This window comes from Saimiri boliviensis, chromosome 11, assembly GCF_048565385.1.
Source record: "Saimiri boliviensis isolate mSaiBol1 chromosome 11, mSaiBol1.pri, whole genome shotgun sequence".
NCBI lineage: Eukaryota > Metazoa > Chordata > Mammalia > Primates > Cebidae > Saimiri > Saimiri boliviensis.
The window spans coordinates 83209425-83227146 of NC_133459.1; the positions used below are offsets into that span (position 1 = coordinate 83209425).

Below are 17722 nucleotides of genomic sequence, written 5' to 3' on the forward strand. Positions count from 1 at the left end.
AATACTTTTCAAAGATTAAATTTACAACCCAATAGGTATAATAATCCTGCCTACATCTATCAATGCCTTAAAATTATTTCTAAAAATTCATTTATTTAATGTCAACAATACATGCACATAGTCTAAAATTCAAAAAGGTACAAAAGAGTAAGAAGAAAAAAAAAAAGAAGGTCCAAAAGGATATACAATTACCATCCCTGTCCCCCTCCACCTAATTTCCTTCTTTGAAGGTAACTATAGTTACCAATTTACAATATAAGCATGTAAACATATACATGTAAATTTTATTTTTAATACAATGGTAGCATACAATGAACATGGTTCTACATCTACCTTTATTCACTTAATATTTCCAGCAATCATTCAATATTAGTACATTTAAATCTGCCTCATTCTTTTTCCATTGTAAAGGCATACTATAACTTATTTAAGCAGTCTACGATCCATGAACATTTAGATGTGTACTACTCTTGGTATTACAAAGCTGTACTGAATATCCTTGTAGATACTTCATTTACCATATGTATGGGTATCTCTATTAGACAAATTTCTAAAAGTAAAACTGCTAGTTGAACAAACAGTGATCATGCTTTCCAGATACTTACCTTTATACTGGGGCCAATTATTTGATTTTTTATATCTTATTTTTATTTTATTTTTGAGATAGGGTCTGGCTCTGTCACGCCGGCTGAAGTGCAATGGTGTGATATAGGTTCACTGCAGCTTCAACCTCCCAGGCTCAAGCAATCCTCCAACCTCAGCCAACCAAGTAGATGGGAGCATAGGTGTGCACCACCACACCTAACTACTTTTTGTATTTTTAGTAGAGACAAGGTTTCACTATGTTGGCCAGGCTGGTCTTGAACTCCTCACCTGATGATCTGCCCACCACAGCCTCCCAAAGTGCTGGGATTACAGGCCATGAGCCACCATGCCCGGCCCTAACACTTAAACAATTAGGGCAACATGGTAGAGGAGATAACTTGAAAACCTTCCCAACAGCACACATTAAGAAATCTTGGAGAGCTGGGCACAGTGGCTCATGTTGGTAATCCCTGCACTTTGGGAGGCTGAGGTGGGTCAGGAGATCGAGACCATCCTGGCCAACATGGTGAAACCTCGTCTCTACTAAAAATACAAAAATTAGCTAGGCGTGGTGGCATATGCCTGTAATCACAGCTATTCGGGAGGCTGAGGCAGGAGAATCACTTGAACCAGGGAGTTGGAGGTTGCAGTGAGCCAAGAATGCACCACTGCACTCCAGCCTGGATGACAGAGAGAGACTCCATCTCAAAAAAAAAAAAAAAAAAAAAAAAAAAAATCTTGGAGAAACGTAACAAATATAATGAGCTCATCAGCAAGTAAGAGAAAACTCGAGCTAAAAGCCATACTGAAAAGCTGAAACTACCTATTCTAGAGGCCTTTGATAATCTTGGTACCAGCTTTTGTTTCCACAGCCACTAAGTGACATTAGATACCGTCTTGAGCAACCTGGAGACCTCAAACTGTGAACACTGCATAAAAACAGGAAAAGGATGAACTAGAAAAATCCTACCCTCTAGCAAAGAGAAATTAGGAAACTTGTTGATCTCAGCTTGGTGTTCTATGGAGAGAGAACACTTCAATTGATAATACCTAACTATAGCTTCCTCAAATGAGTTTTGGGTTAAAATTATTACTACTAGTATAACCTGAGAAACTTCAGGCTAAGAAATTAAAGAGGGTCCTGGACTGGTGCCAATGAATATCTGACATAAACACATGCATGCTATCTTCTATTTGAAGCCCAGATGAATGATAACAGTAGAAAATGAGTTCACAATAGCATATTAGGGAAAAAAAACAAGAAAACAAGATACCATAATCAAGAGTCAGCAGAAAGAGCAGACAGGAGTACCAGACTTACACAACTTCAGATACTGGGATTATTGATACAGATAATAAATGCTTTAAATTACTAAAGGAAAAAAGGAAGCTTAAAATGTGAGTGAGCAAGGAATACGATTCTATCTAAAAGAAGGGAAAGATTTGGGAAAGAAACAACTTTCAGGAAAAAAAACTAAAAAACTGTGCACAGGCTAAAACTATGATTAATAAGACAACTGAGTAGAGAAAGTGACTTGGACAATATAGCAAAATAAGTTACTTGGAACTTAGCAAAGACAAAAAGATTAAGGTAACTGATTAGTTTTCCAGAATTGTCATATTTAGAGAGCACAACAAATCTCAAGGAATAAAAATAAAAAGAAATCACACTGAGACACATCATAAAAACTGCAGAACTCCAAAGAAAAAATTGAAGACTTTCAAAGCAATCAGAAGAGAAAAGAAGGAAGAGTGTATAAAACAACAGTGTTGCCGGCTACAGTGGTGCATGCCTGCAGTCCCAGCTACTAGGGAGGCTGAGGTGGGAGGATCGCTTGAGCCTAGGAGTTCTGGGCTTTAGTGCGCTATGCTGATCAGGTGTCCCCACTAAGTTCGGCATCACTATGGTGACCTCCTGGGAGTGGGGGACCACCAGGTTGCCTCCAGGAGCAGGGGAATACCAGGCTGCCTAAGGAGGGGTGAAGTGGCCCAGGTCAAAACTCCTGTGCTTATCAGTAGTGGGATTATGTCTGTGAATAGCCACTGTACTCCAGCCTGGTAAACATAGTGAGACCCCATCTCAGAAAGAAAGAAAGAAGAAAAAGAAAGAAAGAAAGAAAGAAAGAAAGAAAGAAAGAAGAAAGAAAGAAAGAAAGAAAGAAAGAAAGAAAGAAAGAAAGAAAGAAAGAAAGAAAAGAAAAGAAAGAAAGAAAGAAAGAAAGAAAGAAAGAAAGAAAGAAAGAAAGAAAGAAAGAAAATAGTGTTCTCAAGAGTGGCAAAATCAGTGAGAAGACAATGGACTATATAAATGGACTGAGTTCTAAAATATTTGATATGAAGATATTTGATGTGAAGCCAAATTATCATTCAAAAGGGGCTGGGTGTAGGGGCTCATGCCTGTAATCCCAGTACTTTGGGAGGCCACAGTAGGAGGACTGCTTGAGGCCAGGAGTTCAAGACTAGCCTGGGCAACATAGGAAGACCCTGACTCTGTTTTTTAAAAAGTAAAAAACAGACAAACAAAAAACAAAAGTAAGAATGAACTGTCTGACTATATGAAATTTTAAAACAGGCAAAAGAAATGTACAGGAAGAAGAAGGACAGGCTGTCTCTAAGGAAGAGAGGAACTTACAAGAAAAACCTTTCTGGGGTGATGGTAATGTTGTATTTACTCACAGTGACTGGATTACACAGGTGCATGTATTTGTCAAAACTCAGCAAATGTATATACTTAAGATTTGTGCATTTCATTGTGCGTAAATTTTACATCAAAAGAAAAAAAATGCAAACCATGGGACTCTATTTAACGATGCTTAAGTATTCTGGGCCCAGTAGAGGGATGAGTGCATTTAGTCTGAATTGTACCAAAAATAAAATGGGTTAATGTATGGATAAATATCTGATAAAGCAATTATTGTAAAATATTAATGACAGAATTTAGGTGATAGGTATATGAGAATTCACTACACATTTTCAATTTTATTTTTCAAATTTTTCATAATAAAATATTGGAAAAAACTTTAAATAGGCAAAACTAATCTATAAAATTGAAAGTTAAAGGCCAGGTGCAGTGGCTCACACCTGTAATCCCAGCACTTTGGGAGGCTAAGGCAGGGGGATCACAAGATCAGGAGTTCGAGACCAGCCTGGCCAACACAGTGAAACCCCGTCTCTACCAAAAATGCAAAAATTAGCCAGGCGTGTTGGCGCATGCCTAAAATCCTAGCTTCTCAGGAGGCTGAGGCAGAACTGCCTGAACCCGGGAGGCGGAGGTTGCAGTGAGCCGAGATCGCACCACTGCACTCCAGCCTGGCACCTGGCAACAGAGTGAGACTCTGTCTCAAAAAGCAAAACAAAACAAAAAAGTAAGAAAATAAGATGAAAGAAAGATATTTTAAGATACAAACTGAAAAAGCATATTTTTATAAGACCTTCACTAAAGAAATCTTAAAAAGGAGAACAAAATGATCCTAAAAAGCAGGTCTGAAAAAAATGTTTAAAAGCAAAAAAAATGTAGGTAGACTACACTTTTGTACATTTTACTGATGAGGAAAATGAACTAAAGATATAAAGCCACAAAACTAGTAAACATTCAGAGCTGGCATTTGAAGCCACCATATTTTGTTTGGCTTCAGAAAAAAACTAACAGTTTTTCTTTTCTGATTAAAAGAAACAGAGATCAGGGTCAGGTGGGGTGGTTCACACCTGTAATCCCAGCACTTTGGGAGGCCGAGGCGGGTGGATCACAAACTCAGAAGATTGAGACAATCCTGGCTAACACGGTGAAATCTCATCTCTACTAAATATACAAAAAGTTAGCCAGACATGGTGGCGCGTGCCTGTAGTCCCAGCTACTCAGGAGGCTGAGGCAGGAGAATTGCTTGAACCTGGGAGGCGGAAGTTGTAGTGAGCTGAGATCGTACCACTGCACTCCAGCCTGGGTGATAGAGTGAGACTCCGTCTCAGAAAAAAAAAACAAAAACAAAAAACAGAGATCAGAGAGACATTTCTCCCATGGTTACATACATGGAGACAACTGGGTAGAGTAATGTAATGTCCTAGAAGTAACATGCAATGCCCTTAAAGAAAGTTCAGCAAGATTATAAGAGTTATTTCTTGAAACATCCTTAATCAAGGTTAACAGCTTCAGTCCAAACTCTACTACCAGAGGGGACAAAAAACATGGTTCATCTATGAAATTTTTCCTAACAGACACAAATTATATATAATATATATTATATATTATATTATATAATATATTATTGTATATATTATATATTATTATATATATTATATATTATTTTATATATATATATGCCAAATAGAACTCATATATTTAAGCTGATTCCAAAAGGGGTTCAGAGGCAAAGAATCACTAATTTATTACTTTTAAAAAAACTTTTTTTAAAGAGACAGCATCTCACTCTGTTGCCCAGGCTGGAGTGCAGTGGTGCAATCATGGCATTCACCAACACAACTGTTTAATTTTAAAATTTTTTGTAGAGATGGCGTCTCGCTTTAGAACCACTAATTTAAAGTGAGCTTCCTATCTTCCAGACAATTGTTTTAAACTCCAATTCTTTTTTTACTGAACGTGTCATGGATATTATTCCAAGACAGTACTGTACTTGTATGTCTAATTGTTTTGCTTAATGGCTGCATGGAATTCCACTGTATGAAGGTGCCACCATTTATTTAACTCAGTCCATACTGAAGGATATGTTAGGTTGGTGCCAGTTTTTACACTACTAAAAACAATACTGCAATAGATACACGTGTATATATATCTCTAGTTTGTAGATCATCTACAAATACGTTTGTAGGCTAAATTCCTTGAGCACTTATTTGTAACATTTTAAGATGTAATAATTTTATGTAACAAAATATATAACATTCTGAGAAACATTACCAAATTGCCTTCTAGAATGACTATACCAATTTAACTCTCAAGAACAATGGAAGAGGAAAATGGCCTGGTTAACCCATACCTTCCTTACATTAGATATTATTAATATGTTTACCAGCCAAATACTATACACGTATATGTATCTTTCTACGACCATCTATTCCTATCCTCTGCCCCCTCTCCTAATTAGTTGCTAGTCTTTTTTTCTTACTAATGCACAAGCCTTCTGTGACATATATGTTAAAGACTTTTTTGGTCCAGTCTTTTCACTTTATTATGGTCTTCTTTTGCCATATAAATTTAGTTATTCTTTTCCTTTTGGCTTCTGGATGGAATGTTTCTTCTCTTCAAGATTATGAAAATATTCCAGTATTTTTATTTCATTTTAAGATTCTGATCCACTTGAATATTATTTAGTAAAAGATTCAACATTTCCTCTCAAATGTAAGCTGTTCCAACTCTATTTATTAAATAAGTAATTATTTGTATTAATTTGAAATGTTACCTTGATCATCTACCAGAGAACCAAATATACAGTTTATTTTCTATGATCTAGTAACAGATTTCTAGGCCAATATCATAAAACTACTATAACTTCATAAATTTTGATGAGTCCAGCCTCATAATTTTTCTTTTTTCCAGGTACCTCTGCCATGTTATTCTTCAAAATAAACTTCAGTTATGTATGAACTGTCTTCTTAATAAATAAATAACAAACAAAATCTCATTGATACTCTGATTAGGATCGCCATCAGACTTAAAAGATCACTAAATAATCAATATTGAGTTTTTTAAGAACGTGGCACTTTTTTCCATTTATTCACATCTTTTAAGTCATTCAGGAGAATTTACATTTTCTACATATAGATCTTTCATATTTCTTTCAACAGATTTGAGTAGCACTGGGCGAAAATGAACATAAAGTTATAGACCCTACAAAGAGTTGTGGTAAAGGAATTATCTCTGAAAAAGCCACTATTTTAAAGTAGTTTGGGATCTGCTCCAAAATAAGCAGAAGAGCCAACATTTTCCTTATCAACCTCCTCTATTTTTAACAGAGAATGTCAATCTTGCTTTGTATCAACTTATATAAGCCTCCCTGAACTTAACTTTATTGATTACAGCTATCTACTATGATGCTCCTACAAATTCACTAGTCCTCTAAAATTCATCCCCATTGCATACATTTTTGACCTTACCTCACTTTGACTATTCAGTGAAAATTACAGTTCTTATTCATAGAAAAGTTCACATAATTTCACATATAATTTTAGGAGATTCAGTCATACTGGTGAAAATGCCTGCCATAAAGCGTCCCTGGATTACAACGAACCTATTCCAGCCAGCTGTTACAATCACCTGCTGACAGTTCTACAGAGTAATTTAGGTACAATGGCACATTCATCATACTTCATATGTGGGCTTTTAAATTTACAACTTTTTTTTTCAAAACAAATGTAGACTTTATAGAAAAGTTACAAAAACAGTACAAAAGTCTTCGATCAGATTCCTCAAAAGTTAAAACATTTAAATTTTAAGCAACATGAACTTGAGATTTTGACTATACTGCAGCTCAAGTTACTTAAGCAATCAATTTAATACCTAGGGAGTATTAATAATAGTCTTCGTATAAGACCAACTTCTCATATCAACAATTCCAAAATCTCCAAAACTGAAAGATTTTTAACTCCTTCAGCAGCAAAACCTGAGTCAGCCTACAGTCATTATTTACCCACTATAAGGTAAATTATAGGTTTTGCTGTACAAATAGTACCGTCTGATTACAGTGTTGTCCTAGACCTATGAGGGGTGAATGAAATACACAGTAAATGTGGTATATTCCTAAGGATATCAGTGAAGGGAATGTAAATCTTTAATGTCACTGTATATTATTTACTATGTGCCAAGTACTACTTTAGTTATTATTAATATTTCATTTAATCCTCTTAATAACCTGGTAAGTCAAATCTTGCCCTAGGTCACCTAATGTACATCAAACAGTACAGGCAACATGCAAATTTACATTTATCAGAGTCACAGCTATAACCAACTCTTGAAAGTTAACAGAAAAAAGGTATTGAAAACTAGTCTCTTAGAATACTGGGGATATGGGAGCTGAATAGAATTCTTTGAAAAAATTTCATTTCCTCTCTTCCCTCTTTCCAGCAAATACCATTGCAATCATCTAAAACCTTGCTCATTTTCATGTGCATAGCTAGTAAGACATAAGTATCTCAAACAAGGTACCTCTAAATGTCTTCTTTTCATTTTTTCCTCTTAAAGGTAAAATATAAGACACTAGAATCCTGATTCTATCTACATTATATTATCTAGACCAAGAAAAGATTAGAACTATACATTCAATAAGTATGTCGCTGTATTCATCTAAATCAGGAGTTCTCAAACGGCAGTGATTCTGCCTCTTGCAGTGGACATCTGGCAATGCCTCAGCAAGAAATTAAAAATCCAAGAGCTCAACCTCTCTAATAAAGCTGCCCACAAAAAAGTTTGATAATATTAAACTAAAGTTAAGGTATAACTAAAACAAGCACTCATACTTTTTTGATGAAAGTACAAAGTGGTAATGTTTTATAGAGACAAAGCAGAATTTCTCTCAAAAGTTTAAATACATTGTAGTCTTTAATCCAGTCATTATGCTTTCTAGGAATTGTTCCTATGGAAAGTCAGGTAAACACACAAAACAATTTGTTCAAGGGTGTTTAGTACAGTATGATTTATGATAATTAAAAACAGGTATAAATTAAAATGTCATGAATATGGGAATAATTAAATAAAATAGAATACAGTCAAAGATGGAATATCCTACTTAAAAGTAATGAGGTGTAGATTTGCATTAGCAAGAAAAGAGGTTCACAATGTATGCTATATGGAAAATCTAGCTGCAGGAAAAAATGATGTGTATTTCTCAATAAAAAATTAATGTTTAACTTGGGCAGAGTCATGTCACTTTATGTAATTTTATTTAAGTATTTTATATTGTGTTTTACTTTTTTAGATGAATAAAAGAGAAAACATGATTAGAAGGAAACATTACAAACTTTTATTAGTGGTCACCTCTAGATAGTGGAATTATAGGTGGAATTCTTCCTTTAAACTGTTTAATGATACAGATGTATTATTTACGTAATACCTACTATGAACTGATTCCTTCCCACATGCCAGTTACTGCCTATGTGAATTAAAACACTAAAAGGCCATAACTCTACAGGGTAGCTATCATGAGCTTCATTTTGCAGATGGTGAAGGACTAAGAAATGGATTCTAAGCCTATTATTACATACTATTTTGCTAACCTCCTCCTGGGAAACACTAAAAATGCAAGAAAACCAATCCCAAATCTCTATAAATTTATGAGCAAAAGACTAATGCAAGAAGAATCTGATTTGCCATTTCAGAGACTTGGGGAGTTTCCAAACCAAAAATATACTAAACCTGGAAAACATACTGTGTAATATTCTTGGTAAAAACTTCCCACATACATTCATGTATCTAGAGACACAAAAATGTTATACTTAAGGCCATCTGCTTTTCATTACTGGGAATTAATCTCTGATTACAATCATTCAGAACAGTTTCTTTCAAAAAACAGGAACACACTTTGTATTTGAGAAGGCACTAACCAGTTACCATAATCTTCAAATTACGGCAATTTCTACATATGTCAGTTTCAAAATGCACAAAGGAATCATCTCATATTTGATAAATGCAAGACAATATTTCTTTTTTTAAGACAGAGTCTCATTCTGTCACCCAGCTGGAGTGCAGTGGCATGTTATCAGCTCACTGCAACCTCTGCCTCCTGTGCTCAACTGATCTTCCCACTTCAGCCTCCAGAGTAGCTGGGATCACAAGTGGGTGCCATTGTACCTAGCTAATTTTTCTATTTTCAGTAAAGATGGGGTTTCACCACATTGCCCAGGCTGGTCTCAAACTCCTAGCCTCAAGGGATCCACCTGCTTCAGCATTACTTTACTTTTGGAAGACAACCAGGAAAAATGAAAAAACATTTTTACAAATATTTATGTCTTATACACAATAAATGGACAATGTCATCTTCTAATTATGTTAACCGCAGAAAAAGTAGAAGTTTTACTAGAATAATGATAATTCTAATGGCTCTGTCTTTTCAATTTATGGAAGAGTACAACTGGAAAGGCACCTTAGAGTTTACTTGGCCCAACTCCCCACATCATACAGCTGAGGCCCAGGCAAAGTAAGGTGATTTGTTCAAGGCCCCACAGTTACTAAGAGGCTGAAAAAGGAGGGACTCCCTCAGGTTTTTAAAAATTCTAAATAAAAAATCTTGACTTCCTTCTGAAAGGTATCATCTAATAATTTAGGTGGCTACTTAAAGTACTTTGGGATCCTATTCTCCTCTGTATTCTTGGGGCCTTTACAACTCAACATTTTTCAGACAGCAGCAAACTAATCTGTTACATTATCTATACTCAAAAGAGTTCAAAGTCCCCTTCTTCTCCACTGACAGCTTTTAAATGAAATCTTATTTAGAAACCCAATGCAGAAAGAATATAAAAGCAGAGCTGCCTTGATTAAAACATACAGGAGTCCTGCTTTTACTTGCTGTTTTGTCCTGGAAGCCCCTGAAATACTTTCTTGGCATCTTAGGTCTCAAAGAAACCGTTTATTTCTAAAGTATGAGAGTGTTCTAGGGTGCTGCTACTCAAAATACGTTTCTCAAACAATCAGCATCACTGAGGATTTTGTTAGAAATGCACAATATCAAACTTCAACCCAGGCCTACTGAAAAATCACAACAAGCATATTTAACAAGATGTGTAGGTGACTGATAGGCACATTAATGTTTGAGAAGCTTCTCAAATGATATGAAGAAACACACACACACAGACACACACACACACACACTCTGCAAACCCAAATTTTTATTAGAGTTACATGACACACAACTACTACAGTTATCTTGTCATGGACCAACAGCAAACAGTTTACAGAATCACACTTGGGGTAGCAATGCTCTTTAGCAACCAAACCTTAAACGGTGATCCTGATCAAATCAGAACACCTGATATACTAAAAAGTTAGAAACTTACTTCTTATCAAAAAATGTTGAATTCTCCTTCCTCTTGGTGAATCCATTGGGTAGAAGTTTTAAGTTAATACCTTGCCTTCGGGCACGATTTTTCATAAAGTACATCTACCAACCAAAACCAAACAGACAATTTAATTTTTAAATGCTTTAAATTTAAAAAGTGAGTAAAACAATTGTTAATAATAGTTAAGATTTACTGAAAACCTAAGCGTTACAACAGCTCTAAGAAGTAATCTCATGTAATCTTCACAATGATACTATCAGAACAAGTATTATCATCTCCATTTTTGCAATAAGAATTAGTGAGATACCAACATCATACAGCTATCCCAGAGAGAAGGAACCTGTATTCAACCCAGGTCTAATTCCAGAGCTTGTGCTTTTAACCATATGTGCTACGAGCCAAAGAGTAATTTAATGGAGATTAAAACAAACAAACAAACAAACAAACAGGTCATCTGGCAATCATAGGGGCTATCTACACAATTCTTGATTGCTTTTACTGATGGTTTTACCAGTTAGTTCTATGTATCCCTCATTTTATTACTAGACAATTCACTCAAGGGAAGAACCATGGCACTGCCTAGTACAAGGCCTCGCTTAAAGTAGCCACCGTTGTGGGAAGCGCAAAATGGGATATGAGAATATTCTTGCTCTGACATGTGTACTACATTGACCACGTGGGTTGATTAAGCTAAACTGGAGAATTCCAGAGTTACGAAGGAAGTAATACCAGATTTTTATTAAGTCAAGGAAGAAGAAAGATCACTCAAAGAAAAGGCAAAGTACAAATGCAAGTTTTTTGTTAAATGAATAGGGATCTAGAATTTGCAATGTAAAGAGTCAGAATCAAGTCATGAGCGAAGGGAAAGAATGGGTCAGCTATCACTGGCTAAGGAGGAAACTGTCTGAAGATATGACATGTAATTTTCTAACTTAGAGGACTTTGGTTTCAGTAATAGTATTGATTACTATAAATAATTATAATAGCAGTGATCAATCCTCCTAATATACCTTCATGAAAAGGGTAAACCAGAAACAATCACTACTTTTAGAGCAAGCTAGGGAACTTGTATGGTTACACTGAAACAGAGGAAAAAAGAAAAAAAGTCCATTAGCGGCTATGGCTATGGGCCATCCTTTGCTTAGATTTGCAATTATTTTGCCTTGCAAACAGCAATGAATAGCCAAACACCAGAGAAAAGGAAGCGGGAGGCCTTAATAGATAACAAGTTTCCGTAAAAAACTAAAATAATTGAGAGAGTGTAGTATTGGTGCAGGATAGACCAGTAGGTCAATGGAATGGAAAAGACAAGGCCACAAAATAACCCAGGCATATAGGGATGCTGATATATAACAAAGGTGGTCCTACAGAGCAGTAGGGAAAGGATGAACTTTACAATAAATGGTGCTGGGAAAAGTGGATTATCTATATGAAAAATTAAATGGGACCTTCTCTGTACATGATACCAAAAATCAATTCCAGTTAAAGACATAAGTATAAAATGCAATAGTATAAAGCTTTTAGGCAATAATTATAAGGGAATAACTTCCTAACTCTTATCAGGAATTGGAGAACTGCACATTGAAAACCATAATAAAATTACATAGCCAATAGATTGACAAAAATTTTTAAAGTCTTACCAAATTAAGTATTGGCGAGAATATGACAATAGGTTCATTTATACACTACTGGTGAGAGTATAAACTAGTATATATCACTTTGGAAAATGTGTTGGTAACATCTAGGCAAACTGAAGATATGCATACCACACAACAAAGCTATTCTATTCTCAGGTATAAACCCTAGACAAACATCGTCACACACATAAAGATCAGGGAAGGGCATAAGAGGGTGGCATGGAACTTCTGGGAAGCCAGTAATGTTCTAATTCTAGACTTGGGTGGTAGTTACACGAATGTTCATTTTATAATTATTCATTATACTATGTATTTCCATTCTTTGATTTTCTAAAAAAAAAATACATGCTATATTTTACAATTAAAAAAAGTTTTAAACTAATTTATATTTAAGTAGAATTTTAATTGTGCCTAATTAAGTGTAAGGAAAAATAAGAGTTGCTGTATAATTTTCTTTCAGATACGTGTAATATAATACCAATAAAAAATGCCAATACCAATAAAATAAGGTGTTTAAAAGGTATTAAAATTCTGCAACTCCGATACTAAAATGAACACAATTGCAGGATATGATTTAATTGCACCATGAATGAATTTTTACAACACCAGTTGCCAAACATTCCAAATATGTAAGCTTTGCTTTTGCATAGTATTTAAGGAATGAAAAAGGCAATGCAAGAGTATGAAAATTAAGTGTATTAGAATAGCAAGTCTTAGCTTTTCCTTCAAAATCAGAATCTAATCTCCTCTCAATAATTCTAACAGTATACCCAAGCCAATATTATCTCACAAGGATCACGGGAAGAGCTGCATAAATGGTCTCCCTGCTTCCAGTCTTCCACTCTTGCCTCCCTGAAGTCCACACAGTAGCAAGAGTGGTTTTTCAAAAGGCAAATTTATGTTCAAAATCCTTCCATGGTTTCCATTTGCACTTAGAATTAGAACCCTCACCAGTTTCTTTTCTTCTTTCTTTTTCCTTTGAGACAGAGTTTTACTCTGCTGCCCAGGCAGGGGTGCAGTGGTGCAATCATAGCTCACTGAAGCCTTGGCCTTCCTGGGCTCAAGTGATCCTCCCATTTCAGCTTCCCAAGTTGCTACAAGGGCACACCACCATGCCTGGCTAATTTTTGTATTTTTTTTATAGAGATGGGTTTTTCACCATATTGTCCAGGCTGGTCGCTAACTTCTGGGCTCAAGCAATGCTCCGGCCTCAGCCTCCCAAAGCGTTTGGATTACAGGAATGAGTCTCTGCACCCAACTCCTCACCAGTTTCTCTAACTTCATGTTTAATACTCTCCTTCTCACTCACTATGCTTCAATCACCCTGCCCATCTTTTAATTCCTCAAACACAACATCCTTGTTTCCGACTCAGGTCTTTCCTTTTACTTTTGCCTCTAATTGGAATAATCTTCCTCCAAATGTTCACATGACAGCTTCTTTCTCATCATTCAGATCACTGCTTACATATCATCTCTTAGAGAAGCTTCTCCTGACCCCTGTATTGAAAATGGTACCCTGACAATCTCTCCCCGACAAAGATCATTTTCATTCTTTCATCTCTTGAGCCTTCTTTATTTTCCATATGAACTTTATCTGAAATTATATTTGTTCCTCTACTCATCTCCTGTCCCTCCCACTAAATACAACTCCACGAGGGGAAGGACTTGTTTTGGTCACGGTCACATCCTTTCATAATCAGAATAGCCCTATATCATAGTAGCCACTTAATATATTTGGTAAGTTAAAAAAAAAAAAGAATCTAATTGATTGGAAGGACTTCTAACTGAAAGGAATTTTAAAAAGTCTTACATGTTTATTGCTTATTGGTCTTTTCAAAAAAGCATCTCTAGAAATATGGTCCGCTGTTCTTGCCACATCTTCCAAAAAACGATAATCTAGAAATTTCAAAACAGAAGAATAAATGGCATATACCAATGGCCAGGGAGCATCAATTTGCTGTGCATGAAGTGGCTTACCACTTAGGAGATTCATTTCAGTAAACTGTTGTATTGAAATGTATGCAGTTTTATCTCGAACTCCATTACATGTCAGTTCTGTTTTGTGTTTCTTTACACAGGGCAAACTGAGGAGACAAAGGGAAGCATTTTTACATTTTAGCGTAAGAAAGGTACAAATACAGGTTAAAAGGTAAGAAGTTACATCTATACCTGCAGGAATACCGCATACAACGTGGACATCTGTACTTTGCTTCTTCTGTACCACACGTTTCACACCTACAAAAGCCCATGTGTAACATTAAATTATCAAATATTAATTCTACTTATTTATAAACTTAGAATGTCCCAATCAATTTATAAATGTAGTGACAAATCTGATAAAATATTTGACAGCTGTTGAACATCATTTGAAAATTCTCTGTGAAATCTTCCCCCGCAAACAACTACAGTTCCAATGTTGCTAGTGATACGTAACTCAGGAAAACGTATTAAAATCTTTAAAACCCACCTTGCTTTTAACTTCTTTTTTTACTATAATCAGATAATCAGATTATTCACTGATATTTTAACTTGTGATTCCTGGAAATGTGGTAATGATTATATGTGTGTGAATCCAGAAGATCAATCCATGAGCTGTGTTTAGATGTTTTTAAAGCACACACACCAGAAAAAGAATATAAGGACAAGTCGAATTTAATGAGTAGCAGTAACATCTTTTTTCCTGAACTCCATACCTAATCTAGAATGTGCATCAAAATAATCTAAAAATCCCATGTAACCCATCACCTGGCCTCAACTGCTCTTCTAGGCTTCTGGGATACTGACAACCAAACTACAGTTACTTCTATTTGGACCACTGAGCTCCAGATGTTAATATTCCCAAGAATCTGACCACTCTTATTTCCTTTGTCACATGATCCACACACCAAGGAAATTAAATAAAAAGCAATAAATAGTCACAACATCCATGCAGAAACTTGATAATTGAGGTCAAGTGTATTTTTGCCTAATTTTAACTTAATCCACTTTGTCATTGTTGGATATATTAGACTTTCTCATCTCTATTCTCTTTCAAAGGAATACCAAGTAAATAAGCATATTAAGTCAAGCCAGATCCAGTTCCAAATGATGTTCTGGTCCCCAGAACGTTCACTTTCCTAACTTGACCATTACCCAATGGACACTACCAATTTCATATATTTTCACTGAATTTGTTGTGTTGTCATCTACAACACCCTCCACTTCCCAAGCCACCCCCACGAACCCAGACTGACTCCAGAAACCCAAACTTGTGCTTATTTTTCATTATTTCACCTTCTGCTGATAGGGTGGTTTTTCCTTTCACTCTAGACATGAGGACGCAACAGCTTTATATCCCCAAATAGAATTCCCCCTGTCCTACCTTGACATGGCCAGTTTCCGCTTGCAGCCCACCAGGTGATTTATTGGAGGCTCTTCTTTCACCTTTGTATCATCCATGGCTTCTTTCTTCTCTTCTTTTACACACTCTCCATCCATCATCTCCTCTTTTATGCACTGACCAACAAACTTCTCCTCCCGTTTTATCTGCAAGTTATCCTTCTCTTCCTTCACTTCCGGCCAGTCCATTACCTCTTCCTTCACCTTCTCTTCCTTTACCTCTGGATCATCCACTTTCTCTTCTTTTACCACCAAACTACTATCCGTCTCCTGCTTCACCTCCAATACGCCTGCGTTCTCATCCTCCACCTCAGGCCTATCCTCCGACTCCTGTTTTACCCACTGGCCAGCCAACCTGTCTGCGGTATCTGGCCAGTCCATAATTTCCTCCTTCACTACCGTTAGGTCCATCGGTATTTCCTCTGGCCTTTGTCCACTCCCTTCCTCTCCATCCCTTATCTTCATCCCTGTCAGTCGTTTCCCCTCCTCTCCGCCGCCGGTCTCCTCCGCCCCTGCTAAGTCCCTGACTCCCTCCCTACCAGACTCTGGACTTAGCCGCAGCGCCTCGGCGACACCTTGGAGGCCTCCCCCAGACTTCCCTTCATTTTCAGCAGCAAACTCCATCAACTCACAATCCTTGGCCTCTGCCGCCACTCTGTCCTTCAGCGTGGCTGCTGCACACTCACAGGAGAAAGCACCGGCAGCAGTACCTACAGCGTCCCACGTGCGGAGACAAGCAGCCAAACGCCCGGAATAGCCTGCTTGACGCGACTACTAGAATCGCCGTAAAGCAACGCTTTTGCGCCTCGCCACTTCACGACTTGTAGAGCTCTTTACGGCTCTGCGGCGGACCTGCCAGATTGTTCGGGGCAACCTGAGTAAACTGCGTGGCTTGCCCACTGGGATTCCCACCTCCCGCCTGGGTTCCGCCCCACCGTTCCTCTAGGGAAACCTCCTGGGCCACACCCTAGGCCACCTTTCACGCCCTACTGGGTGTGAAGAATAGAGGAGCCCAGCGGAGGGAGAGAAGTAAAACCCTTAGACTCTGGAAATGGGAAAACCCACTCTAATCTGTTAACGATTAAATCCAATCTTCAATGAAAGTGGAGGACACACCTGACGCCACGCCTTTCCAAGCTGTAGTTTCTTAAAGCTGTAAATTAAGGACCATGGTATTAGTAATACAAATCTCCTAGTGTCATTGCGAAGATTATGAGATTATACATGGGAATCAACTAGCAGCGACGGACACAAATTCAATATATAAATGGGAATCCTGATGGATGTCAACTAGGAAAGAGGGCATGAACTTTTTTCCATTCTTTCTCTGTAACAGCCTATGTCAGGCTGTTCCCCATTCCCAGTTTCCTGCCAGATTCTCTCAGAGAACATCATAGGTATTATCAGTTATTTGATTATAGATGTCGTTGTGACTTTAATTTGCATTTCTTTAATGACTAATGATGTTGAACATTTTATCATGTGCCAACTGGCCATTTATATATTTTCTTTAATGAAGAGTTTATTCAAATTATTTTTTGCACATTTTTAATTGACGTCTTTTATTATCAAATTGTAATCGTTCTTCATATATTATGGATATAGGTTTGTGGTAGACAAGCACCGATATGTTCAATGATCACCCGTTCCCACCTCGCCCCCATGTTCACGTGTTCAGACCAAGGTGTAGACTGCCACGTCATCCCAGGATTAGTCTGAGTTACTGATAGCATACAACGTGTTACCTCTAAGATTAGGTTTGAAAAAAGGCTGTGATTTCTCCCTTAGGCTCTTGTTCTTTTATTCTCCTTCCTAGATCATTCACTCTGAGAGAAGCAAGCTGCCAGGTTGTGAGTACCAAGAGTCCCATGTGGCAGGGGCCCGAAGTTACTGCTTTTACAGGCTGAATTGGTGTCCCATCAAATTCGTGTGTTAACTCCATAATATCCAATACCTCATACTGTGACTATATTTGGAGACAGGACCATTAAAGGTGATTTTTATTAAAATGAGAACATTAGGGTGGGCCCTAATCTAATCTGACTGATATCTTTATAAGAAGAGGAAATTTAGACAAAAAAAGAGACACCAGGGAGGTCTGCAAAGAGAAGACTATGTGATGA

At 36.9% G+C, this 17722-nt stretch overlaps 1 protein-coding gene across 5 annotated transcripts in view; it reads right to left on the bottom strand.

Moving 5' to 3' along the window:
* The window catches only part of ZNHIT6 (zinc finger HIT-type containing 6), a 120092-nt gene extending 103710 nt beyond the window's left edge, over positions 1–16382 (bottom strand). For all 5 annotated transcript variants that reach the window (XM_074381115.1, XM_074381113.1, XM_074381112.1 and 2 more), the window contains exons 1-5: positions 15583–16382; positions 14391–14456; positions 14199–14305; positions 14032–14117; positions 10582–10685 (exon numbers count right to left, since the gene is read on the bottom strand). In XM_074381115.1, coding sequence (XP_074237216.1) covers positions 10582–10685; positions 14032–14117; positions 14199–14305; positions 14391–14456; positions 15583–16223 — 1004 coding nt within the window. In that variant the 5' untranslated portion in view covers positions 16224–16382. The remainder of the gene's footprint in view (positions 1–10581; positions 10686–14031; positions 14118–14198; positions 14306–14390; positions 14457–15582) is intronic.
* Between the last annotated feature and the right edge of the window lie 1340 nt (positions 16383–17722).